The sequence below is a fragment of the Catharus ustulatus genome, chromosome 2 (assembly GCF_009819885.2).
Source record: "Catharus ustulatus isolate bCatUst1 chromosome 2, bCatUst1.pri.v2, whole genome shotgun sequence".
NCBI lineage: Eukaryota > Metazoa > Chordata > Aves > Passeriformes > Turdidae > Catharus > Catharus ustulatus.
Genome location: NC_046222.1, coordinates 60041090 through 60066933, shown reverse-complemented (window position 1 = coordinate 60066933; position 25844 = coordinate 60041090). Strand labels below are relative to the sequence as shown.

At 40.8% G+C, this 25844-nt stretch overlaps 2 protein-coding genes across 5 annotated transcripts in view; both read left to right on the top strand.

The window, feature by feature from the left end:
* The first annotated feature begins 1081 nt into the window (after window positions 1-1081).
* SLC25A30 (solute carrier family 25 member 30) lies at window positions 1082-13287 on the top strand. Of its 4 annotated transcripts, none has more exons than XM_033053398.2 (11): window positions 1082-1334; window positions 2139-2228; window positions 4256-4334; window positions 5861-6008; window positions 6643-6737; window positions 7007-7092; window positions 8285-8380; window positions 9221-9345; window positions 9842-9980; window positions 10826-10906; window positions 11673-13287. In XM_033053398.2, exons 2-11 carry the CDS (start codon window positions 2208-2210, stop codon window positions 11712-11714), a joined length of 912 nt encoding a protein of 303 aa, XP_032909289.1. In that variant the 5' UTR covers window positions 1082-1334; window positions 2139-2207; the 3' UTR covers window positions 11715-13287. The 4 variants fall into 4 exon arrangements, with proteins under 4 accessions (XP_032909289.1, XP_032909287.1, XP_032909290.1 ...); XM_033053397.2 differs by lacking the exon at window positions 1082-1334 and adding an exon at window positions 1523-1567; XM_033053396.1 differs by lacking the exon at window positions 2139-2228.
* Window positions 13288-14555: 1268 nt separating this feature from the next.
* Window positions 14556-25844, top strand: part of COG3 (component of oligomeric golgi complex 3) — a 30020-nt gene continuing 18731 nt past the window's right edge. The window contains exons 1-11 of the mRNA XM_033052205.1: window positions 14556-14738; window positions 16594-16740; window positions 17252-17313; window positions 18935-19100; window positions 19930-20004; window positions 20126-20218; window positions 20504-20629; window positions 22823-22903; window positions 23116-23159; window positions 23366-23492; window positions 23984-24075. Coding sequence (XP_032908096.1) covers window positions 14571-14738; window positions 16594-16740; window positions 17252-17313; window positions 18935-19100; window positions 19930-20004; window positions 20126-20218; window positions 20504-20629; window positions 22823-22903; window positions 23116-23159; window positions 23366-23492; window positions 23984-24075 — 1181 coding nt within the window. The 5' untranslated portion in view covers window positions 14556-14570. The remainder of the gene's footprint in view (window positions 14739-16593; window positions 16741-17251; window positions 17314-18934; window positions 19101-19929; window positions 20005-20125; window positions 20219-20503; window positions 20630-22822; window positions 22904-23115; window positions 23160-23365; window positions 23493-23983; window positions 24076-25844) is intronic.

The following is a 25844-nucleotide window of genomic DNA, read 5'->3' as shown; positions in this document are numbered from 1 at the left end:
GAAATTTGAGAAGTCAGAAAACTGAAGCAGCTGCACCAAAGTACAAAGTCACTCAATGTTAGAATCAGTCCAAGTTACTAGGAGTTCCAGGAGGGGGTTAGAACATGAATACCGGTTCTGAGGTGAGAGTTTGTAGCCACGTTCTGTGAGGCCCACCTGCAAAGACAACTTTGCGATACTGTGATTAGTGCATGAGCTCTGTAAGGCTACCCATCCTTTAACAACTGAAATGTAACATTTGTGGGAAGTCTGTAACAGACTTGGATTGCTTTAGAGAACTATTTTCATTGTATGAAGCACTTACAACATACTGGAACCCAAATTTTGGATTCCGTATGCTTTATGGAGGATTACATGCAAAGCTATATCCAGCTTCCTAAGGAGGGCTGAGCAGGTGTTGCCCCGTTTCTCCACCAGCCAGTAAACTTAAATAAAGGTTCTCATCCTCCGTCCTTGCCCTGAGATTGGCGCGGGGAGTAATCCCGCAGGATATTTTGCCCTTTCCGGAGTTAGGCACGCCATCGGCCTGCAGGGCAGCAGACTGACAGCGGCAGCAGGGCTGCACCGTGCGGGTAGGTCTTTACAAGCACTCCTGGCAGCTCTTCAGACACAAACAGAAAGAACCGAGTTGCCAGAACGCTCTGCCTTTAGGGGCAGCAAAAGAGCTGATTTCAGCTATTTCACAGGGAGCCCTGGGCTCTGGAGCAGACTAGTTCTGGTTCTCATCCAGTCTTCACGCACTGGTCACTGCCACCTGTACAGCGGCTGAGACCTGCCCTTTCGGATAGCCCCTTTCCTTGCGGACGGGCACCGCATGTGTGCCAACAAAGCAATGTAAAGCACATACACTGAACCCGTCATTTCTGCCCTGGTAGTGCAAAGAAACATAGTTAGAATGGCACAGAACTGTGTAATGCCACTACGACTACTGAATCACCTGTGTAACTGTTCTGCCAAAAATACTGAAGAGGGTGTTTTAAAGAGCAAAGTAGCTATTTAAGCCCATCCTGAACCTTTCTGTTCCTCCACACAGCAGGTGGATAAAGGTTCCTGCGCAGCCTCAGGACAGCTCAGCCCGGGTACTGCTGCGGTGTCGCTGGCAGCACAGGCGCCCATAGGATGGTAAAGCGAGGGGCAAAATCATGTCCTTATAGAGAACGATGAGGAGAAATCCTGCGGGGCGAGTGACCTGCTCGTTAACCGGGGAGCGCTGAAACACCGGACACAGCCGCTCTATTCTCCTGGGGCAGGAATGCTAATGGAAAATGCCGGCCCGCCCCGCCAGCCCAGCAGCCTCCCAAGGCCAGTGGCGAGGGGAGACCTCTGACTGCAAGGTCAGCCTGGTTAATCTTTGTCTCGGATAATTCCAGCCGGCTCGACGGGCCCTTCAGACCAACTGCGGCTGTGCACCCACCCCTTCCCGACCCGCTCCTGGCTCGGCCCCTCGGGCCAGCCCGCCCCTAGGCGGAGCCCCGCGTTCCCCAAAAGCGGCCGCGGGGAGCGGTGCCGCGATTTGGGATCGGCGGGATCGGCACGGCGGGACGCGGGGGTCGGGCAGGGCTCGGCGGTGAGTGGGGGCGGCGGCTGCTGCCCTCAGGTCTTGGAGGGTGGGAGATCATTTTTCGTGTGTGGTTTTGACAGTCGTTGCTATATCTCTAGACCCGAATCCATAAATAGTTAAAACTACTATAAGCTCGAGTATACCGCGTGCTTAATACACTAGCGATATTTTCAACTAGTATGTAATTCGATGTGTGACTTCTCAAGCCTGTTCCCCGTTGGGGAAATACCGAGCTATTCAAGTGATTCGTTCTTTTATGGAATCCGGGCTTTTGGGTCCAGTCCGGTCACGCTGTGGCCAAAAGAAAGAAGATTCTCTTCTGACCTCTGCAGAAAGTGTGTGGATGAATCTCTGTATTAATTCAACCTAATGTCCTTTAGGATCGAGTATCCCCTCTGTCATCATTGATATTCAGAGTACAGCAATGTATATTTTGTAGACCGTATCTTTCTAGTAAAAGTGGAGACCTTAATTTTTTCTGTAATGATGGCTGGATTCTCTTTTTAACTAGTTTGCCACTCGCTCAGCTGATACAGAATTCTTCTGAGGAGACACTTACTATTTTTTATTAATATAGGGAAGAAGTTCTGACTAAGAAGCAAACCAAGAATTTGGAACATAAGCGGGAAATGAGATACCTGAGGTCATGGGGCGAAATTACTGGCTGGTGTGTCTTTTTGATTTTTTTTTTTTTTTCTGAGAAAAACTCTCCCTCTTTGCTCTGTTTTTCCTTCTTCTTCATGCTTCTTCCTAAAGTATGGAAATCTAAAAGAAGGAGGCTGGAGGTTAGAAGTTGAAAGATTCATCTCGTTAGCTTAGCATACTGGCAGGAGTTGAAAGCCTTTCAGATGTACAGACCTTGACCTTCCTCTTGGGATCTGTCAAAGGAAGAGCGTGCTATAAAATTTTTGCATTAGGGTATCCTATTTATATATTGAAGCTTCAACTAATATTTGTAAATCTGTGTGCAAATTGAAGACTTTATTTGACTGTGCTCAGAATTACACAGAAAAAGTGAGTTACCTTTATTGCCTAGGCAGAGTGCAATATGAAACAAAGAGAAAAAGGATCTGTTTTCGTTTTATTAGTGTTACAGTATTTGTGATAGATGAAAACTTGTTTTTATATGCTGAAACAGCTTAACTATCAGTTTTCAAAAGTTTCTCAGGAGTAAAGATCAGGTGTGTCGCAGATAGTGGGCACAGTGAGCTTTGCTTTGTCTCTGTTAATTGAATGATCTGCCATTAATCATGGCAGAACAGGATTATGAGGAACTTGGAGCTGGAACTGGCCTCCCTCTGAAACAGTATCGTTTCCATGTCACATCCATGTGGCTCTGCTCCTTCGTGTTGAAAAGCTGGCATGGTCTAAGCCCGCGTGTCCAGACCTCGGTACTGCACACTTTTTAGCAGTATAGTGGGGGACCTTAGTCGCCTTTTCCTTGGGTTTTTTTTGTTGGTTTTTTTGTTTGTTTGTTTGTTTCTTTTCTCCATCAACGGTGTTCTTTGCAGCAGTCTAAAGAGTAAGATGGATTTCTTACTCTTGTAAGAAGACTCTTGTGCATGTAGGTGTTGAGTATGTGAAATTGTGATTTTAGCTTCTTTCTTTTCCTCGTGTGTCGGAAGACCAGGTAACTCATCATGAACTAAAGATGATTAATCAAGGAAAACTAGAGCTGCAGAAATTGTTCAGGCCTGCTGAGTGTCTTCAACTCAGAAAATTCATTCAGATGTTGGGTTATTGGCATTTCTAGAGGAAGTGACTAAAGAAGGTTCAGCTGTGCAAAAGGCAGGGCTAAGTAACTGGTGTATTTGTGATATTTTCCAGTTGGGCATTGCAGGTGATTAAGTACGGGAGAATAACAGGGAGTGTAAGTGCAAAGGGAAGTACTTTAAAGTACAATTTTCCCATGAAATTAATTGGCAAAAATACCTGTAGAATGCGATGCTTAGAGGGATATTTTAGAAAACAAGGAATAAGAAGTATTTATATTGTGAGGAAGGGAGAAAAATAAGATGTTGAGAGATGTGCTTAGTTTTGGGAAGGGTAATCTTGTATTGGCTGGACTAGTTTGGTTTTGAAGTTCTTATCTCTTTTCTAATATAATTGGATTACTTTAACATCTTGCAAAGCATATGCTGTAGCTAATCGTGAATTGTGGTCACTTTGGTCAGATTCACTTAATTGACACAATTTTCATGTAACATTCAGAAGAATGAACATTGTGAACACTGGTAGCAGAAATAGGTCTGAATGGAAACAAAATGGTGTATGCACCCTTACTTTCTGTCCAGGTGCACCAACTTGGTTCATGCTAAATGGTGGTAACTGGAAAGAAGGGAAGTTTTGTAATGACTTCAGGATGTGGTCAAACTAGTTGCTTGGTAAAAATCCTTGGAGGTGATTAACTGCAGTGCTCCTTAACATTGTGCCTGGGAGACAAAATGCTTTAACCTTTCCTGGTGAGGAGAGTGGTGGCCCAAATACTTAGCAGACACTGATTTGAACCAAGATATCTTTCTATGCTATTCCTATCTTTCCTCTGATTGTCAAAGGTATTAAATGCTTTTTTTACTCTTTACTCATGTTTGAAAGGCCTGTTTTAAATGGACCAGGCACAAAGTTTTTACAAAGTGTTAGCATGTATATTTATGACATGTACTTACAATAGTGTTGAATATTCCTCTTTCACAGAAAGAGGAACCAATAATGCCAGCACTGAACTGGAAGCCCTTTATCTATGGAGGTTTAGCATCAATCACTGCAGAATGTGGTAAGCATTTGCTTTGACTGATGGCATGATTTTCTTTATTGGATAGTCTCCATTTAAAACATGTTTGGTTCCATGCTGCCAGTGACACAGTAGTATATAGTGATCTGCAGCATAGAGTTTTTTGCTTAATGCTGGCTGAAGTGTTGCTCTGATCTCTGTTGCAATGTCAGAACACTTGTGTCTGTAAACTCTCATCTCTGGTGAGTTTTTTTATACATATTTTACCTCTGTGTTTTATTATTTGGTGTTTGTTTGATCTGTTCCTAGACAGCGGTCATAGGTAGATACAGCTTCTGCTTTGCTGCAGTAGACAAGTTATGATCTTAAATTTTTCCTAGCTTTACTGAGTATCTATGTTGCAGTTAAAATCACTTTTCTTGAATGTGACTGCTTAGACTTGAACACTTAAATCCAATAGTGAGCAACACAGAATAATTGCTGTAGTGAGACAGTGCATCTGATGTTTTAGGCCTGCTCTAAAGGCAATTCTAAAATACCAACACCTTTGTAAAGTTGTATCTGAAATGCATGTATATGAAAATGTAGGCAATCTGGATTTTCATTGTAGGGGGACATGGTTGGGCATGAGGTGGGCTTGCATGCAAGGTCTGTATGGCAAAGTAGATGCAGTATAAAATTATACTTAAAAACTACTATTTTGTTTTCATTGAGTACTTTGGGTTGGAAGGTCATCTGGTCCAACCCCCCTGCTTTGAGCAGGGACATCTTCAATTAGATCAGATTGCTCAAGCCCTGTCTAATCTGACTTTGATTCCAGGGATAGGAAGGTTTTCTACTTAGGAAATTTGTGTGAGCTTGAGTTTGAAACCTGTCATCACTTGACTTGAATATGGCAAATAATGCCAAAAGCTTTTGAGGAAGACAAACAGTTCATGAAAGCTTTACTTGTGTGGTAAGCCTCACTTGAACAGATGTAGTTAATCCTGACTCCTGTTAGGTGAGTATGGAATGTTGAGGTGGTCCTTTTCCTGGATGGATACAGTTTCTAAATCCTTTTATAAGGGGAGATGAATTGAACATAACATAGCAGTAGGCTACAGGAAAGCAGTAACAGAAATAGGTACTGCTGCTATTGCTTTTTCAGATACTAGGTCAGAATCTGTATATAGCATGTCCTGTGAAATTTATTTGCCTTCAGTAGCATCCTCTTAAAAGGTATTGGTAGGAATACACATATAAACTCAGTGCTTGATTTGGATTGCAGAGTCCTGTTCAGTGTGGCTGCCTACAACCAGGCAATGCTGTGCTGCCTGAAAATATAGTGAATGTGGAATGCAAACACAGGAGGTAGGCAGGGACTCTGACAGGCCTTTAGAAGAAACAAGGCGATAGAATGCCAATCACTTCTTTAAAAGAAAGTCTTGGTAAGAAAGGTTTCTTTCCCATGGGAAATATATATTCTATATTATGATATACAATAAATGTTGCTGTTTCTTGTATGATGTTCTCTGTTGTCTTTGGTTAGATAGGTACTTCATTAATTTTCTCACTGATTTTCCTTTAAGGTACTTTCCCCATTGATCTGACCAAAACACGTCTCCAGGTTCAAGGTCAAGTTAATGATGCCAAATATAAAGAGATCCGCTACCGTGGAATGTTGCATGCACTGGTCAGAATATGCAGAGAAGAAGGATTGAAAGCCTTATACTGTGGGTAAGATTAACTGAGTTGCAGCAATGGGTTATGAAGAATCTATTGATGTCAGTATAAGCCCATTGTATGTGATTTTTTGGGTTTCAGGATTACAAGGTATTTGTCTAGCCTTAATCTGGAAGTTGGAAGACCCAGCTTTGATACCTTCAGTGCTGCACGCTGCCATAGCATTTCGTATTTGGAAAAAACCCCTCAAACAACAAAACCTACATGAAACAAAATAGCTAAGTGTAAGGTTGTTCTCTACAGTGCTGCTATGGTTGTTCCATCTCTCAGAATTAAAATTGAATTTACCTTTGTCTATAAATGAACATGCTTTTCTTCAAAACATGCAGGATGGTCGGGTAACTACATTTCAGACATGACTGCCAGCTATTTTATAGATTACAAGTTGAAGCATGGTCTAACAGTAATAATCGCTTCACAGTTCATTAATGTTCTTGCAGGGTCTATTTAAAAAAAAAAAACAAAAACCAAAACCGAAAAAGCTCCAATGCTTGTTTTTTTTATAGTGAGTTTAAATTGTTGATTTAAATGAACAAACCTTTCTCTGCTGGATATCTCTGCATTAGGAGGAATTTTCTGATGAATTTGAGATCTTGAGCATAAACATTATTGCTGCTTGTTTTCACAGGATTGCACCTGCAATGCTACGACAAGCTTCATATGGAACTATAAAAATAGGCACTTATCAGAGCTTAAAAAGAATGTTTGTTGAGCATCCAGAAGGTGAGTGGTTATTTTCTATGTAATTGAGGACTGATTTGCTTGAAACTGATTTGTTTCCATTTGGTATTTTACTGTAACATTTAACAAGCCTACTGAGAAGACATTACTTATACCAGTTACAACAAAGTTAGTCAGCTAGGATAACTCGTCAGAGCAGGTTTTATGGCTTCTGTAACTGGCGCTCTCTGGTTAAATGAGGGGAGGCATCATCCTGCCTTAACGCATTTTAAGCTTTATGAATCTGCAGCTAAACTCTGTTTGTGAAATAGATGAAACCCTCATGATGAATGTTCTGTGCGGCATTCTTTCGGGAGTTATCTCGTCATCTATCGCCAACCCTACTGACGTCTTAAAGGTAATTATGTAGAGCTTATCTTTTTAGTTTTTGTTCTCTCCTGAAGTAAAACCAGAGTCTCCTGATGAATATAGGGTTTGTTTTGTAACCCTATTTATTCTCACCTCTTAACTTCTAAAAAATCAGTAACATCCTGAATTATTGGAACCTCCTTCTAGCCCACACTAATCATTTGGAAGTATGCATGAGGAAGGTGAAGGCTGGGAAGGTAGTTAGATCCACATTTTTCTGAGTGTGTGGGGAGAATAGCTTTGATGTTGTAATGTTGGTGTGGAAGCCACACTGTATATTTTACTTGTGTTTCTTGGTAAAGCTGTTACACTTGGATGTTTCTAGAGCTCAAAATAGGTGAAGATCAATTCAGAGACAAGAGTTCCAGTTAATGCTACTTGTACTCTATGATTCTTTTAATACTGTAGAGAGGCTTTGCACACTTGTGTTCCAAGGAAATAGCGTTCCAGCATCAGTCATTTAAGGTGAATTAGTGAAACAACCACCTCTTTAAGAATGTCAGTTTAGTCATAGTCAGTTACTTGAAAGGGTTGATGGTATTTGTCTTATAAAACTGGAGCTTGTGACTAACACAGCTTCTCCTAATACTCTCTATGTTCTTCTGAAACTACTAAAAATCTTAATCCTTGATAGTGCTGGTATGGTTATGTAGTGGCATTTCAAACATAAGCTTTGTATTTCAAGTGTGGCTTCAATTAGTTACTTTCTAAAATTATGTCCACTTACCAAGTCACTTGTTGACAACTTGTATTTGGAAGTTACCTTGGCAGGTTCCTAAGAATGTTCTTATAAATCTACAGAGTTGAAGGCCATGGTTCTCAGTGGTTGAAATCAATTTATCTTAACTTTTCACTTCAACGTGTTCCTGTCAGAACACTGTAAAGGACATCCTGCAGAACCCATCTGCCAGTCTTATCTAACTGGAGCAGTGTACCCATACAGAAATAGAAGTGACTTAATGCAGCTAAGAATTCTACCACATACTTGTTCAAAATTAGCAGCTGCATTTGGATAGTTAAGGCAAAAGATTGTGCAGTAGTTGTGTTAGTGTCAGCTCTTGCTTTTACACTCAAAGAGACATTGACTTTACTACTTGCAATTGTAACTTAATAGTTTAATCTAGTTTTATTATTTTATTGGTTGTATTTATCTTTTAATTGTATCTTCAAATGAATCTCAGATCAGAATGCAAGCTCAAGGCAGAATGATCCAAGGAGGAATGATGGGCAACTTCATACAGATCTACCAAAAGGAAGGTGTTAAAGGATTATGGAAGGCAAGTTTTTTTTTTAACTGTATCTTACACTTCAACTACACTTCCTTGCTCAATTGAATGTCATGCATTCCTGCAGTGTTTTCAGCTGAAATGTTCTGTCTGTCATTTTTCCTGACTTTTCAACAGTTTCACTGCTGGTGTCACAGTGCTTTTTGGTGAAGGGTTACAGCCAGCCTTGTGCGTGAGGGTTAGCTGCCACTTTGGAGAGGGAAGACAAATGTAGGATTCAGTTAGAGTGACTGTCTCTAGGAATAGTTCAACAACCCTTTGCATGACACCTCTCAATCTGTATGCTCTGTCTTTTTTTAAACATATGCTGAAGAACATTTGGAAGCAAAGGAGCTACTGAGCATCCCCTCTAGATCAGGAATTCTCATATTCAGTTCTCACAGGTTATCTCTTGGGCCATTTATAGTCAATGACTGTATAACAACTGAAGAGCCAAAATGGACAATTGTTTTGAAACAGCTCGACAATAGGGATGCTTTTCTATTTTCACAAAGTTCCTTGATCTCCAGTTTTCTGTTCATCTTCCTTACTTTGTCAGTTCTTCAGCTAGCCACAAAGAAACACTGGTTTTGAGGTTTTAGCTGACTGATGTAATAATTGAGATGTTAAGCAGAGATAGGAAATAGCTTGAAGGATCTGAAGTTGCCATTCTGTGTGGAGAAGTGACTTAGCTGTTATTTCAAATTTCTGGTGTTGGGCCATGTACATCTAAGACTTGTACTATGTTCTTAACACATTTTTGGTGTTTTGCTTTGTATTATAAGACCTTGGCTTTTCTAACAGTGCAAAAAGGTTGACTTTAAACTTCAGTTGTATCCTTTCTTTTGCCAGGGGGTATCATTGACAGCACAGAGAGCTGCTATTGTTGTTGGAGTGGAGCTGCCAGTGTATGACCTTACCAAGAAGCATATAATTATGTCTGGCTATATGGGAGATACAGTATATACTCACTTCCTGTAAGTTTCTATAACTGGTTGCATAGCTCATGATAGTTCTTGCTAGTGGGGAGAGGAGTATTTTGATTTTTCTATCATCTGTCTAGAGGTAAATATAATTCTGATGTGTTTATAAATTTTATTGTAATAGCATCTCAAATGGTGGCATGGAAGCTAATTTTATTTAGCATTTGGATTTAGCTTTCTTTTGAAATATGGAAATTTGTTTTGTGGGTGTTCTCAATCATTCAACTGTGCAAATTGAGGTTAGAAGAAATTTACAGACAGATATTCCCTGGGGCATGAACATCTTTTCAAGAATACTGTATATAAGGGCCATATAGCAAATTTTCAAAACTGTTTTTATTGCAAACGAAAAGTAAGTTTTCACATCCATTGGCTGATTTAATTTTTTTCACCAAAAGCATTTAAACAGTCATTGTGTGTTTCCTGGGAAGAGGAAATTCTTGTACATCTGTGTGGTAGATCAGATTTCATTAAACCCTTCTTTTACTAGTTCCAGTTTTCTTTGTGGGTTAGCTGGAGCCCTTGCATCCAACCCAGTTGATGTTGTAAGAACACGCATGATGAATCAGAAAAGCCAACAACATGGGGGACGTGCAGCCTACAAGGGCACTTTGGATTGCTTTTTACAGGTAAGTAGTTCGTGTATCATCATAAATAGGAACTGCTGCCACCAAGCGTTTTGCTGTGGAGATCAAAATTGTTCTGTTTTCCCTGATAACTTAGATATGCCTTTTGCCATAATGGTTAAAAAGACTATGCTGTCAGTAATGCACTCAAGTGTGGCAAGTATCTACTGTCTTGACAGAAAGGAAGAAAGTTAGTGTCTGCTGCAGGACCTTATCTTTTTTTGGGTGCTTGGATGAGGAGAGGAAGGCTCTCAGCAGCACTCTCTTGTTCAACTTTATTCTGTGTCAGGCTGACAGGAAATTACAATTTCATAGGCCAGTCTTTGAAGAACAAGGTCTTCTGGAACAGATGGTTTTCTATGTTGCTTACTGCATAATGGAAAGCTTAGTACAGCCAGAGGCAAGGTCAGCCTCTGTTTTCCATTACTTTGATTTGGTTTCTTAAGTCTCTAACTCTGGTATGAGGTGGGACCATGATGGCCTTTCACATGAAGAAGAATGGATAGTAAGCTGTTGCTGTCCAGCTGTTGACTGAACAGCCCAAGTCACATCATCCAGTGAAATTCTTTGAGGTCCATAAAGCAAACTGAAATATTTCAAGGGACTGGCAAATGTCAGCTACAGGTTTACGTGCAGCAAATTTCAAGGGGCTACCAAATGTGAACTGCAAGTTTACATCTAATAAAGTGTATTTCATTGTCCTGTCAGACAATAAATTTAAATTAAGGTTACAGGACTAACCACCTCTTTGTCTGGTACAGGCTTGTTAGCTGAGATGCTGTCTGGATTTCTCACTAAAAAATAATTACATGTGTTCTTCTTAAGTGGTTTTTATTTTTCTCCCCTAGACATGGAAGAATGAAGGCTTTTTTGCTCTGTATAAAGGATTTTGGCCAAACTGGTTAAGACTTGGTCCTTGGAATATCATTGTATCCTTTCCACCGGTGTGCAAAACCACTAAGTTAGCCATGCAATAGCAAGTATTGCTTTTTGCAGAATTACTCAGTGTGGGAAGTGTCATATCAGCACAGATATTCCCTTTGTTTTATGAATGGAAAGTTGTGCAGTTGACAGGTTTTTTTAGTCAACTGCTTCCCAGATTGAATTTGTGATTCAATAATTCAAAGAGTCAATACTAAAATATGATCTTGCAAAATAATTTTATGTTCTTCCAATTTCACACCTATCCATTTCCTTTGTTATGAGCCCAGTTTTAATCAAAGTTGACCATGTGAATTAGGAATGGGAGCTACTTCCAGGACTAGGGAAACTGTGGGCAGTTACTGATGCAATCTTAGTCTCACAATTTTGGCTTTGATTCAAGAGCCAACTGATCAGAGCCCTGGGAAATGGGTTGGTAGAAGTGTTTTTTACAATAAACAAACCTCCTTCTTAGCCTATCAAAACTGAGTAAAGACTCTTAAAGGTTTTTGCAGTATTGCCCTGCCTCCTCAGTCCTGGGTTTAAGATCCTGAGGAGGAGGGATGGGAAAGTAATTTGTATCACCAGCCTTAAAGCAAGTTTCATTGTTCTGCCTAGCATTGTGTAAGAAGTAGCCAACCTGCATGCAGCATGGCATAGGAAGGGACGAGGAGTGGAACACAGTTGCATACAAATGCAGCTGGCCTTCAGTAGTGAAGTGACCAGTTTTCACTGCATGAACAGGAAACATTTTTCCTTAATCAGCTGTGCCAGTTCTTTCTGACATATGAACAGCTGAAGAAATTGGATGCCTGACATTCTGAACAGAGTGTACAGAATGTCTGTTAATGTACTGTCTGAGTTTAGAGCAATGTGCAAGTTGTCTTGAATGTTTGCTCTTTATTGTCTGAGCTGCTGGCCAAAGGAAGAGGTTGCTGCAAGACTGAGTGAGAAGAACCTGGAAGTGATTTCCAGGCAAACTGGCTCCTGTATCCATGGTTTGTGCACGTGATTGAATGGATGATGTCCACTGTTTTTCAGACTGAACCAAACATGGTGGAATACCTTCTGTCAACTGTTTCAATGTTCTTGAATGTAAAGATCTGCAATGCAACTTCATGCATCTGAGTCTCAAAGCACAGTGTTTTATAAGAGTAAAAGAACAGGTTTTTTTTCTTCTGTATTTCCATATATTTCCATAAAGGAAGGGAAAGAAAAATATTTCTGTAAAGGAAAAAAGTATTTCTGTAAGGGAAGATAAGCAGAACCAAGGAGCTGGGCTTTTCCTGCTTCCAGAAATGTATACAGTTTGATTGTAATAGCATAGAGCTTCCATTTAACTGGAAGTGTCACAGGACATCTTTGCTGGCTTTCAGGTTGGCAAAATAACTACTGCAGTATAAAATCCATTTCTGGTTTTGAAGCTTTCCTGAGATAGCTGCATAATTTTCTGGGAATAATCCAGCTTCATTAGTAAGTGTGGTTGCTACAGTTGACAGTTTTGCGTAGCTTGAAGAAAAGTTTTTTTTGGTTTTTTTTTCCCCCTTCCAATGTATAATTCTTGATTTCAGCATAAGCAATTCTTCAACATATTCATATGGAAATTGTGAATAGGAATGAAGTTCAAACAAGTTCATGCCCATCTGGTGATCTTGCAAAACTTTCCATCCTTGGAAGAGCTGTTGGTTACTGGCTGTTTTACACTGAGCAGTCAGGCTCTGTCATGTGGGTGCCTGTGATAAGAACCAACCCCTCCAAAACTGAATCTACTATGAGGACTGCCTTCCTTCTTTAAAAAGACCTCCAAGTCCAGAACTAGCGAACACTCTCATATACTAAAGAGGCTCAAGTTGCTGTTACATGCAAGGAAACATGTAGAAATCAACCACAGCTTCTATAAATATTACCTTTAGGATTAAAGGTAAATCAACTTCAGGGCCATTAACTCAACAGTTATATCAAGCTTCTTAAGTTGTTGAAGTCTAGAAAAAAGGAATATGTGAGATGCAAGTCGTAGGATGGATCTTCTATGTTTACAGAGGGTAGCAAAGCAGGATCCATAGCTTTGGATTTTTGTGGCCTTGTGTTAATCTTTAACACATTTTTCATAGAATCATGCATTCCACTTAAAGAAGTTTAATTGCAATATCAAAATTAATCACTTAAAATTACTAATTTTGAATTCACAAATAAATTTCTTTAAATGCACAAGGCACTTTCTTTCCTAAGGTAAAACATTTTCTATATATAGGGGTATGCTAATGTGCAGTGTTTTCCCTTACAACTGTTTCTGTGCTTTAATAAAAAAAAAATTGTAAATATTTTTGTATGCTATGTAAGCAAAGTATGTTTTACTTTATTTTCAAGCCTATTAAAAGCATTAAAATATAAAGTGTGATGACTTAGAATTGCTTTCAATTTTGAAGTTTTAAATACTTCAAGATGCTTAACAAAGGAAAGCTGTTGCTGGCATTGAACTATTCCATGTTCTTGATCGTGTAGCCAAGGCATACATACTAATGTTGCTTGTAGTTGGAAACTTGTGTTCCTGTGACTTGTGGCTGAATTACATGCAATGACCACAGGTTTTTGGTTCTTTGGTGTGTCTTAAACAGCAAGACCGTTTCTCCCTTTGTTACAGAAACTGCTTGGTCAGAAACAGATCAATCAGCTTAATTTTGTGTAGCAACAGAATGGATTTTTTGAGATGATGTGTGGTAGGTCAATGTCATGGACTAACTCTGAGAGAGATGAGGAATCTGCTAGTTTGGAGTGACAGTAACTGCACCAGTTCATCTGTGGCGGGACAGCTGGACAAGATGGGCTGGAATTGACTGCAAAGCCCCAAAGGCAACAAAACAGTGAAACAGTAGTTCAGGATCTCAGCTGAGACTATGAGCCAGAGTGGGCCTAGGTGGCCAAGAAGGCCAATGGTATCCTGGCCTGTCTCAGCAGCAGTGGACTCAGCACTGGTGGAGCTGCATTTCAAGTGCTTTGTCCAGGAAGGATGTTGAGCTGCTGGAGTGTGTCCAGGGAAGGGCAGTGGAGCTGGGGAAGGGTCTGGAGCACAAATCTTGCGAGGACCGGCTGGGAGAGCTGGGGGTGTTCAGCCTGGAGAGAAGGAGGACCTCACCACTTCTAAAATTGCCTGAAAGGAGGCTGTGGGCAGGTGCTGTCAATCTCTTCTCCCTATAAACCAGCGACAGGATGAGAGGACAAAGCCTCAAGCTGCACCAGGGGAGGTTTAGGTTGGACATCAGGAGCAATTTCTTCTCAGAAAGGGTCATTAGACATTGGGATGCACTGTCCCTGGAGGTGTCAAAGGAATGACTGGATGTGGCATTCAGCGCCATGGTCTAGCTGACATGGTGATGTTCGGCCGACGATCCGGGGTCCTTCCCAGGCCAGTCCGTGACCCTGTGGATACACCTGGGGACGCAGCGGTGCCGCCGCCGCCCGCGCTCCTCCCAGGCGCCAGGGGGCGCCATCGCGGCCGGCCGCCGCTCATGACGCACTTCGGTGCCCCGTGCCCGTGACGCCACTGCCACGCGACGCGGCGCGGCGCGCTCCGAGCCTCCCCCGGAAGCGCCGCCCCGCTCCCGGCGTTCCGCCGCGCTCCCGGCGCCGCTCCCGGCCCGTCCCGGCCCGGCCGCCCGTCCCGCCGCCGGCAGCATGCTGGAGCCGCCGCCCGCGGAGCCGCCGCCCGCGGGCAGGGACGTGCGGGACCGCCTCAGCCTCTGGGACCGCCGCCCGCAGCCCACCGCGCCGCTCAGCGACCGCCAGACCGACTCGGTGCTGGAGCTGAAGGCGGCGGCCGAGAACCTGCCGGTGCCTGCCGAGGTGAGGCGGCGGCGCTGCCCGGCCCGGCGGGGCAGAGGGCGGGAGCGGGGCGGGAGCGGCCGCGGTGCCACGTCGCCAGGCGGACGGGGGTGACGGCCCAGACCGGCTGGGCCTGCGGGGCCGCCGCCCCTCCCGGGCTTTAGCGGGGCTCGGCAGCGTTTGGCGTTCTGGGTCGCGCCCACAGCCGCGTCCCCAGCCTCCCCCCTCCCTCGGGGGCTCGCTGTTCCGGGAGCCTTCCCGAGGAGCCTCTCACCGCCCGCCCAGGCTGGCAGGGCTTGTAGGCAGCGGTGGGAGCTTTCCCTTGAGAATGCACGCGCTTTCTCTGCCTGCCCTCGCTGCTTCCCTCAGTCCACCAGCATTTGTTCTCTTGAAGTTGGGAGCTTTAGTCGTGGAGTTCATTCTTGTGGTTCTAAACTGATCCTTACCAATGCATATCTGCTGGCGCCAACGTTATTTCCTGGTACGAATTGCAGGCTCTCAGACGAACTGAGGAAAGCCAGGAACGGTGGTAAAAAGATTAATAATTTGTCAGCACCATAGAAGACATGGTCTCCCACTGTATAAAATTCCAAACTCTGATAAGGTGAACAGAGTGATTTATGAACACTCCCTTGTCTGCAAAGGGAGGTGTAACAGAATGCTTGCATTCCTAACTGCACTTTTCGGGAGAGGGTTTGTATTTAAACAGGATTGTGGTGCAAGATACAGTGCCATAAAATCAACAAAGCTTGCTCTCAGCAAGTGTCTGAAAGCTCAGAACTGCAAAATGGGGAGTGTAAAGCAATTCCTTCCTCAAATGCACCTGTTTCATTTAATCCTTCCTGGTTTCCTTTTTTTTCTCTTGTGTAAGCAGTATGCAAAAAGTAAATATTGGCAGGCATCCAAAGTGATTGTAAAAGGATGTCCTGCTATCAGAGGATACTCTTAAGGATCTAAACCAGCTTTGCAGCAGGGCAGGTTCTCTGTCTTCCGGTGAGGACAACAGCAAAGCCAAGACATTGAGTTCTTCTGGGAATTGGGATAGTGGTGTCTCAGCTGTCCTGAAACAGCAGGCTCTGATGGATTCACCTTTCCCTCTGTATTAGACACGAGAAACCCCGGCTGCCTTGCTGGGGTCAGCCCTGTTTTGGGGGGCAGGGTGGAGAGGTGTGTGGAAGTTGGGCAATTTATGACAATCTGTTTTTTCTCAAATAGTTGCAACCCCGATGGTTCTTTTTTTGTCGGACTAGCATTACCAGGCAGGGAGTATTTTACTAAGCCAGTTGATTTCTACAGAGATACCCATTTGTAGTTAAGCAATGTTTTTTGGTTTTACCCTGCTGTTGTTCTCAGAAAAAATACGATTCATCATCATGCAGTTAAAGAGGGTATTACATTAGTTAGGGGTGTATAACAGTATTTTTCTTCTTGAATTAATTTCTTCTGTATAGGCTAATTAATAGTCTGTGGTTGTACTTAAATATAATTTATCTCCAGTTAATTTTTTCCATGTTTTTCTTGCTTAAACAAAATAATTGTGGATAAAAAATAATTCCTGTTCAGCAGAGCTATTCTTTGTCTTCTGTATAAATTATGGCAGCAGTATTGAATTTTCCTTGATTGTCTGGCAGAAAAACCTGTGTGGTGTTTTTAAATGTATGGATGTTGTAGTTGTTGGTGTAATGGTTGGACTCAGTGATCTCTAATGATTCTGTGAATATCCTATTGATAGATAAAATATCCATTGCATTTTTTTCTTCAAAAGTAGATGTCTGTAATTTTCTCATTTTACTGGCTTGGGTTGCTTTGTAATTGAGCTGCACATATGAATTCTCAGTGAGTTTTCTGACCAAAGTCTGTGGTGTTTTGTGAGCAGCTTCCCATTGAGGACTTGTGCAGCCTGACATCCCAGTCACTGCCTGTTCTGCTGACAGCTGCGGTGCCAGAATCCACAGAGGATGTCCTTTTGAAGGGATTTGCAACACTAGGGATGGAGGATGAAAGAATTGAAACAGCACAGCAGGTAAGTGAATGACCTCCAAGATGCAGTAATCTTCAGAGAATTCTGTTTCTGTGTCTTGCCTAGCTTTTGGTGGGTTTGCTAAATCTTTTGAGCTGTTTTCAAGATGCATAAGGGGGAATCTGGGGGGAAAGCATCACTGAAATCTTAGCTCTTAAGTGACTTTCGCATTTGGAGTGGAATCTAATGTGAGAATAAGGCACCCTTCAGTAAAGTGGTGTTGCTCTTGAAGTAGAAGAACCCCCGCTATCTAATGTGATACCCTTGTTCTTGTGCAAATAAAGCCACATGAAATTCAGTCTTTCCCATTTTAACTCAGTGAAGGCATAGAACGGAGTATTTCTGTTTGAAGGGACCCACAGAGAGAAATTTGTTTCCTAGATTAATAACTGAATTTTGAAACAGCTCTGTTTTTAACAAAAGCTCATCTTCATTTCATAGATCATAGATTTGATTTTTTTAAAATTTATTGCATGTGATATCTATATTGTTTACACCATAAAATCTCTTCTAGTTCTTCTCCTGGTTTGCTCAGGTGCAAACACAGATGGATCAAGATGAAGGTGCCAAGTATAGGTACGTGCTCTTCCTCAGTTCTTTTCACTATAAGCAGTTCCACCCTTGAAGGACTTCATCTTGTCCATTAATGTTAGCATGTGTTCACATTCAGCTGGTGGGGAATGGGGGAATGTGGTGGGGCAGCTGAGGCTTTCCAAGGCTGTGTGCCTCACTCCCAAAGGCCATTGCCCAGGTAGCAGAGCAGTTAAAGGGGACACAGATTTCCTTCTGAACTGCCCAGTACATTTAGACAGATGGAAATTAGTTTTGGCTTACAGACAGGGCTATAGACAAGGCAATCTAAGAGCTTTCTTACGATTTTTCAATTGCTGCTGCTATTGGAAGACGAGATTGGAGGGCGAGACTGTGTAAGCAGAGGTGGCTGGTGGTCATTTCTGTTTGGCTCACCAGTGACTATGGTTGTCTGCATTCCCTGCATTCCTTGACACTTCACTCAACTCCAGTTTTGAGTCTTGCCATTCTCATCTGTTTTTGTGTAGCTGACTTTCCCATCAAGCTCAGAAGAACCCCTTTGCACTGACTTTGACAGTTACCCCTCGGGAGTCTGAAGTACAGCTGAATGGCTTAGCTAGATCTGCTGCTGGCTTTTAGGGAAACTGGCTTCTGTTTTGAGACTTCACAAACTTGCACTTGGACACAAAGAGATGCTGCTGCTGTATTCCCTCCTCTGTTTTTCCTCTGCTTTTCTTAGGGCTGTTTCTTTCTCTTTTGCTCTGACATTCGAGGACGTGTTTTTTCTTAAAAGCGGAGGGTGAGATGTATACTGAATCCCATGATCTGATCATTAAGAACCTAAAAGGAGTAGCAGGCTTGCACTTTGTCAGTTGACATGTTCATAACGTTGCACACAGGTGCTCCAGTGTGCCATGGATGCACAAAGGTTTGTAGGATGGCCAGTGTGCTACTGTCTGCAGGAGGCTAAAGGTGCAGGAGGAAGATAAGTTCTTTGCGTGTTACACATGGATGCAGGGAATTGTTTTACTTGCAGCTTTGTAAGTGGTAAAGTAGAACTCAGAAGTTTTAGCTGATATCCAAGAGTAATTAATTTTTAATATACTTTAGGTAAGCTGAATGCTTGACATAACAGTTATCATTTACAATTTTTGTCTGCATTGAGCCTTAGACAAATCTGGTGACAGCAGGCACTAGATGTATTTCATTTAAGCCTCTTTCAGTCTTCACAGTAAGTTTTGACTCCTCTAGATAATTTCAGCTACTTCAGGAGAAAAAAGGTAATTTCTAAAAGGAAACTGAAAATTATATAGAAGAGAGCCAAATTAACACCCCTGTTGGGAGCAAGGCAGGTAGAATTTGCGGCTTGCAGAAGTCACTGTGTTTGTGTTGCCCATTTAGGCAGTATTCTCACGTTCCAGAGTAGCTGTGGTGCAAACTGCTGCTTTCTATAAGGAATGTCAGGGAAATTGAGTGGCTATTCCAGACCCTTCAGCTGTTATTTGTGAGTTGATGAAACATCTGCTTAGTGTGCACTGTTACTTGATGCAAGTGATCTCTTATTCCTAGGGAGAGAAAAGTGGTAGCAGTGTCCCTGCAAGCAGCTGTATTTGCAAATACAGGAAGGGAAATTTTACTTCTGTTATTTGTTGATTCTCTTTTCTAGACAGATGAGGGATTACTTGTCTGGCTTTCAGGAGCAGTGTGATGCTATCTTGGATGATGTGAATAGTGCTCTTCAGCACCTGGAGTCACTACAAAAACAGTATCTTTTTGTGTCCACAAAGACAGGAACGCTGCATGAGGCCTGTGAACAGCTTTTGAAAGAGCAGGTAATCTTTGATGGAAGGATTACTGGGAACTGCTAAGACATCTTAAATGAAAGTTTCTTTTTCTTTAGCTAGGAAAAGGTGAGCTGTGGTAACAATCTGTCCATTTGCTTTGGACCTAATATTTTGGGTGTGTTTCACCTGCTACTGGGGTGTCAGGCTCTGCAGTAAGGTGTTCAGTATGTGTCAGTATATGCTTTAATGAAGAAAGCTAGCTGAGGGCAGCTTTTGTAACTGATGCCTGACAAGTGCAAACTGTATTGGAATTAATAATTCATATCGCTTTCAGAAGTATTTTGAGCCAGTTACTGCAAGATCCCTAAAGTTAGGAGCTTATTTCCCAGATACTTTGTTTTTCCTGATGAACTTCTGCAACAGTGATGCAATAAACTTTTTTTTTATAGTCAGACTGGATAAGAGAGAACTTTTTAAGACTCCAATCCTGAAATACAGGATTTCTAAAATTCTCCATAATGCTGATGGCAGCACTGCTGTTTATATGCAGCATTGTCTGTGGGATGCTGAAAAACCTGTAGTATATGTTATTTTAAATACACTACTGAAAATAATGTGTCAATCTCTAAGAGATTGCTCTTTAAGAGAGCAAGAGAGCACTGTTGTATTCTGTATCTTTTGGTGTACTTAATTAGTTTCAAGTTACTTGGAGCTATTTAACAATGGTGTGTGTTGAGAGCTGAAAGGGAAACTTAATAATTTTATACACACATGTATATATAATATGCATATATATATACACACACACATATATATATATGTATAAAATCTACTTGGTAGGTTGATGATTTTCTTTCATTTATTGTTTCTTTAATAGTCAGAACTTGTTGACCTGGCTGAAAACATCCAGCAGAAACTTTCTTACTTTAATGAGCTGGAAAACATCAACACTGTAAGTATTATTTTGTTGTTAATAGCCTTAGAAAATGAAAGTGTATCAGTCTTTTGAACTTATTCACCAACAGTAATGCACTTAGGTTCCTTACAATGATGCCTTGTCTTGTTTTCCAAAGAAACTGAATTCCCCTACGCTGTCTGTGAACAGTGAAGGATTCATTCCCATGCTGGCTAAGCTTGATGATTGTATTGCATATATTTCATCACATGTAAGTTATTCTGTATTAATTTTAGTTAAATTGTCACAACTATGTGTTCATACTTTTTTAATGTTTTTTTTTCCCTATAAAAAGTTTTCTCTGCTAAATACAGGAAGAAGTTAAGGATGGTGCTTTATAGACTTAGGAAATTTTTATTGAATATACTTATTATTCTGCCTAATTTTTGTAAAATACTGCTTTTAGTTTGTACAAGCTAGCTAGTTATGTATTTTAAGTTTTGATAAATTTTTGACTTACTATTTCTATTTAAAATGGATTTTTTCTTTCTTTCAGCCAAATTTTAAAGACTATCCTGTATATTTGACAAAATTTAAACAATGCCTTTCTAAAGCTATGCACCTTATCAAGACATACACTGTGAATACACTACAGAACCTCACAACCCAGTTGATGAAAAGGGTAGGTGAATCAGTAAGTGGGAAGTGGAGCTGTACTGAAATGTCTATTATAACATCAAACAGTTCTCTTTTTTATTTTTTTAAGAGTGGGATGTGTCAGCAGTTTTTTGTGAAAATAGGCCAGTGCTATGGTGTTTGTGTAGGTTGTCCAATACTCAGCCAAATATGACAGAGACCTAGTGATCCAAAAGATGTAATAGTAGTAATAATTAGAAAATGATGGAAATTGAAGAAGGTGAAGTTGGTGAATTGAAGTAGGTGATCAGTAAGCTGGTGAAGGCCAGGGGTGGATGAAGGACTGTGTTAGAGACACCAGATGGCCAGACAGTTTGCTTTCCTGAACCAGGGTGTGCACTGGAGCTCTGAACTGGCTGTTGGTCTATTGCCAAATGGGGAAGGTACACAAGAGAAATAGAGGTATTGTGGTGTTTTTTTGTGGAGATGGATTGCTTTGGAGAAAGAGACTGAGGGGAATACTTGGAAAAAGTATATTGGAACTGGGTGTTATAGGATGGTAATTGTAAAGCACAACTCTGAGTTCATGCTGGGATCATATCAGTGTTATATTCCAGTAGGTATTCTTGAGTGCTCTTGGTCATGTAAATGTTCTTTTATTCTGCAGTGGTTTGTGTAGCTGCAGATAACAGCTGTGCCAGGTTCCTATTAGTTTTGCCAGGCTTTTTTTGTTTCATTTTAAAATGTTGACAGTGATGTTAGAGTGTCCCAGGGAAGAAACACTCTGTTCTAGGTGTTTACTCCCCCTCACTCCAGTGAGATTTAGGCATAAATGTGAGCAGGGAAGTTTTTTTGGTTTCATTAAAGTGTTGATAGCCTCATGCTGCAATATTCTGGCAGAGAAGAAAGGAGAGGGGAATGTCTCTTCCTACACACTTTGACTCTTTCTCCAAATAATTGTTGTGTACCTTGTGCTCAGTTCTGTTACAGGAAAACTGGGTGTCCTGAGGGATAATCAGTGAAATTGAAAGATGCTACAATTGAGAACTGGCACACCTAAAAGAAGGGAATTTTAGGCAGTGTTCATAGAAAATTGTGAAAGGGTACTCCTGGAGTGAAGATCTTGGTTAAGTGGTATTGAATATTTTTTATGTTTGGTACAAAGCTAGGTTTTATTTAAAAAAAAAGGTGTCATGGCTTGGTTTGATGCCAATGGATTGCTCTGACTGAGCTGAATTTAAACAAAATTGAACATCTCTGGTAATAAGTGTATCTAAAGAAAGAAGTGTGTAACCTAATTTCTGGATTTGAATTACTGCATGGGAGTTTTAAGTCAGGAAGTCTTTTAAGAGTTGAGTGACCTTTTCCTTCCCATGTACATGGGGGTTTTGTGGATATTTTGTATACTTTGGAACATCAAATGGCTCCTTCTGGTAGAAGTGCAGTACTGGATCAGTGTTTTTTACTTGAGATTAAGTGCTGAGTTTTCCTACTGCAACAGAACAAGACTGTCAGGACTGGAAAGGGACTGAGATCTGGATGTTCTTTGGTGATGCACACATGTGAGTGGAGGTTTTGATGTATATTTGTAGAAGGATGATGGGGTTGCTCACAGGGATGAAAATAGGAGGTGAGGATGGTGGAGTTTTCCTGTCCACATCATGTTTCTAAGGAAGACCATCTCTTCTCTCTGCTTCAGTAGGATAAGGGGAAGAAAGCTTGGTGTGTAAGTTGGGTCTCTGCTCTGCTTTGTTAGTGCTAGAATTTGTTCAAGTTCAAGCTGTCTGCCCTGCTGGGCCGAGGAGCTGTAGGGGGAGCTGCCTCAAGACTTGATATTCTGGTTGGAGCTTGAATACAAGCTGAAACTTAGCTTCTCTGCCTTGGGACCAGCAGATAAAAAGGAAATTTGTTCCATTAGGGACCAACAATCAGTACTACTCTGGCACGTCCAGAGAAAATTTTTGTCTCTAATGGAGAATGTCATAATTAATGAAAATATTACTTTTCCTGTAGAGGCTGTTGGATGAAACTTTTGGGTTGGGTTTTGTTCTTTTATCTGACTTTGAGTTCTGAAACCAGCACACCTTTGTTGGTGGGAAGTGGCTAAGAGCTGTTCTACTGGAAGCATAAACATAAAGAACCAATATCCTCTTTTAGGGGCTAATTATCTCAGCCTTTGTATACTAGTGGCCAAATAAAGCATTTTGCTTTTTAACCAATTACTCATCTCTTCTTTCAGGATCCTTCAGCTGTGCCAAATTCTGACAATGCCTTCACGCTGTTTTATGTGAAATTCAGAGCAGCTGCTCCCAAAGTCAGAGTAAGTAGCTGGTAACTAACTTTTAAAAAGAAGGTTTTGAAAATGAGGCTTGAATTTATTTGTGTGAATGCAAGGATTGCTTATTGTGCAAGTGTGAATGTCCAAAGATTGCGTATTGTATCCATGGAAAAATACTACGAGCTCTTTTCCAATTACTACAAAAGAGTAATTTACTAATAATACTTCTTTGTCTTTTATTTTTTTTTGAGTAGACGCTTATTGAACAAGTAGAGCAAAGATCTGAGAAAATGCCAGAGTGAGTATGTCTATATAATTTATCTTCAATAGTTTTAAGTTTTGAAAATACTTACTATTGTTTAAGTGCTGTTACACACATTGTGTATTTAAAAGAAATATTTAAAAATTGAAATTACATAGACCTATAGAGGGTATTAGAATGCATTTTATGTGTGCTAGAAAATGGTCTTCAGGGTGCAGTTACTGTTTTAATTTCTTGGCTAGGTATCAGCAAGTTCTCAATGAAATCCATCAATGTTACCTCGACCAGCGGGAGCTTTTGCTTGGTCCAAGTATCGCTAGCACTGTTACAGAATTAACCAGTCAGAATAACAGAGATCATTGTGCTCTGGTAGGTAAAGTAGTCATGTATTGTGTGAGTTTTGTTATGTTTTAATCCCCTCTCCCCCAGGTAAAATGAGGTTTCTTATTTCAGTCATTTACTTGCAGAATTGTTGCTGTTGCCTGTGAGTTTGAATCATTAACATTCTACTAATGTTTTCAAGCCATACATGTTTTGTTCCTGTAAAAATTTCACCCTGTTACAAACCTCACGGGAGGAGGATAAAAAAGAGGTATAAAATGTAGTTACTTAAATTTCAAAAACAAAAAAGGGACAAAAGTTGTACAGTGAGCTTTTATTTGGCTAGTAGCATCTTTTCAGCCCACAGTCTTGGAGTTCATCTCATTACTTCTGAATTTTGCAAAGCTTCAGTGTAATCATAGCTGTAATAATCACAACACGATATATAAAATATATTAATAATACCTGTAATATCTCTTGTGATACTCATGCAAGGAAAAGATTTTAATAATCAAGTATTTGTATTTCTGTGAATGCAGGTACGAAGTGGTTGTGCCTTTATGGTCCATGTATGCCAGGATGAACACCAGCTTTACAATGAGTTCTTCACAAAACCAACACCAAAACTGGAGTAGGTGGTACATGCTGTTTTTGTTTTACTGCATGTTGTATTTAGTGTGTTGTGATGTAGCAGACAATGTTATATGGCAGACTGTGGCAGACTAAGTGGTTTGGTAAGAATTACCAACATAAAAAAAGCAGCTTAATCACTTTAAGCATCAGAATTTGATGGTCTTGTGTTTCCTTTTTTCTTCAAGCAAGTTCCCATTCTCCATAAATAATCTTTGCAAATGCTCTGTAGATAGTCTGAAAAAGTTAAAGGTACTCAGGTTCTTTGAAAATAGCTATAGCAGTCTACAACTCTCAGCTGTTTTTGTACAGCCTCTTTTGCACAGCATGTTGCACAAGTGCTTTCATTTGCTTCAGTCTGAAATTAGGCTGATGCACTCTAGCTATTTTTCCAGAAGGATTTAATGAGCTGCCCTTACTGCCAAGGAATGTTTGTATGTTACCTGTATTTGGGCTGGACAGAAGGCAGGGTAGTGGATGCCTGATGAGAATAGTGTCCCAGTCTCCTCTGCCTAAATCTAAAAAAGGGACATGTTGTTGCTTCACACAGTAATTGCACTGTATTGTTAAGTTTTTTGACAACAGGCCTGTAATAGTAAAGCAATTGAATAGTTTATGCCCTTCCTCCAGTTTTCTGGTGTTTTAATAATGATACTTGATTTTGAAATTCGGGTAGGTCATGTTCCCTTGCTATAAAGTTCCTAACTAAAGTGTATTTCTATTAATATAACTGAGACACTGGTTTTGAGTGTTGCAATGTCTTGGCTTTGTTGAACAAGTGTGTAACCTGAAAAAAGACTTCCCGCTACGCTCCCCATCCTTCAAAGCTAAAGGAAAACCAAAACTCCATAAAGCCTCACTAGAGATAAACCTCAGGCACAGTCTTTGCTGAGGAATTGTGGCCTCATGTGGGGCATGCTCAGAATGTGAGATGACCAAAATAAATTTACTTAAGAATCAGTTTAGCTATTTCAGTCCAAATCTTGGTGTAAACACCCCTAATTGAAATCAGTGTAAAATGTTGTTAATGCAGAAATTTTGTCACTAGTGCTATTCACACCAAGACAGAGAATAGACTTCTGATTTTTTTTTAAATTTTGATGGAATGTAATTACCTCATTTCCTAAGAACTTGCTTCCCTTATTTTTGCCTACATCTAAATAAAATATTTTAAGAAAAATGTTTCAAATAGTAGCTACTTTATTAGGTTTCTTTTAGCATAATATATAGCCTCATTTTCTTTTCTGCAGTGCTAACATGCTCTAAAGACATTAGAGCCAGGTGTCTATGTAGAGATAAGAGTTTACCAAAATTTTACCCAAGAGTAGAGATCTGAGATTGAGTATTGTATTTAATAGTGAAGCTGGTAAAACTTTCTCTTTTGTTTCTGCTTTTAACATGGAGAGTTAGTGTTTTGTCAAGTTGCTTATAGTGCTATAGGATGCAAAGGAAGAGACACTCAAAATGTTTCTTCTGAGTATTCTTTCATGAGCATTTTTGTTCCCTGTTTGAGGAACTGAAGTGTCCTTGTTCTGCTGACAGACATTCTTTGTGAATTAGAAAAAACAAATTGTGCAATAAACTCAATATCTTTATCGCACTGTGATTACTTCAGTGTTCTTGATGTTTAAATTTTCTACTCTAACTGGGAAATGACTTGAATTTTCGTTACTGGCAATAGTATTAATGCCTAATATGTGATTAGTGAAGGGAGCACTGAGAATGGCAAAAAGATCTAGAGTGAGTGCTGTTGGTGTCTTAACCAAGATA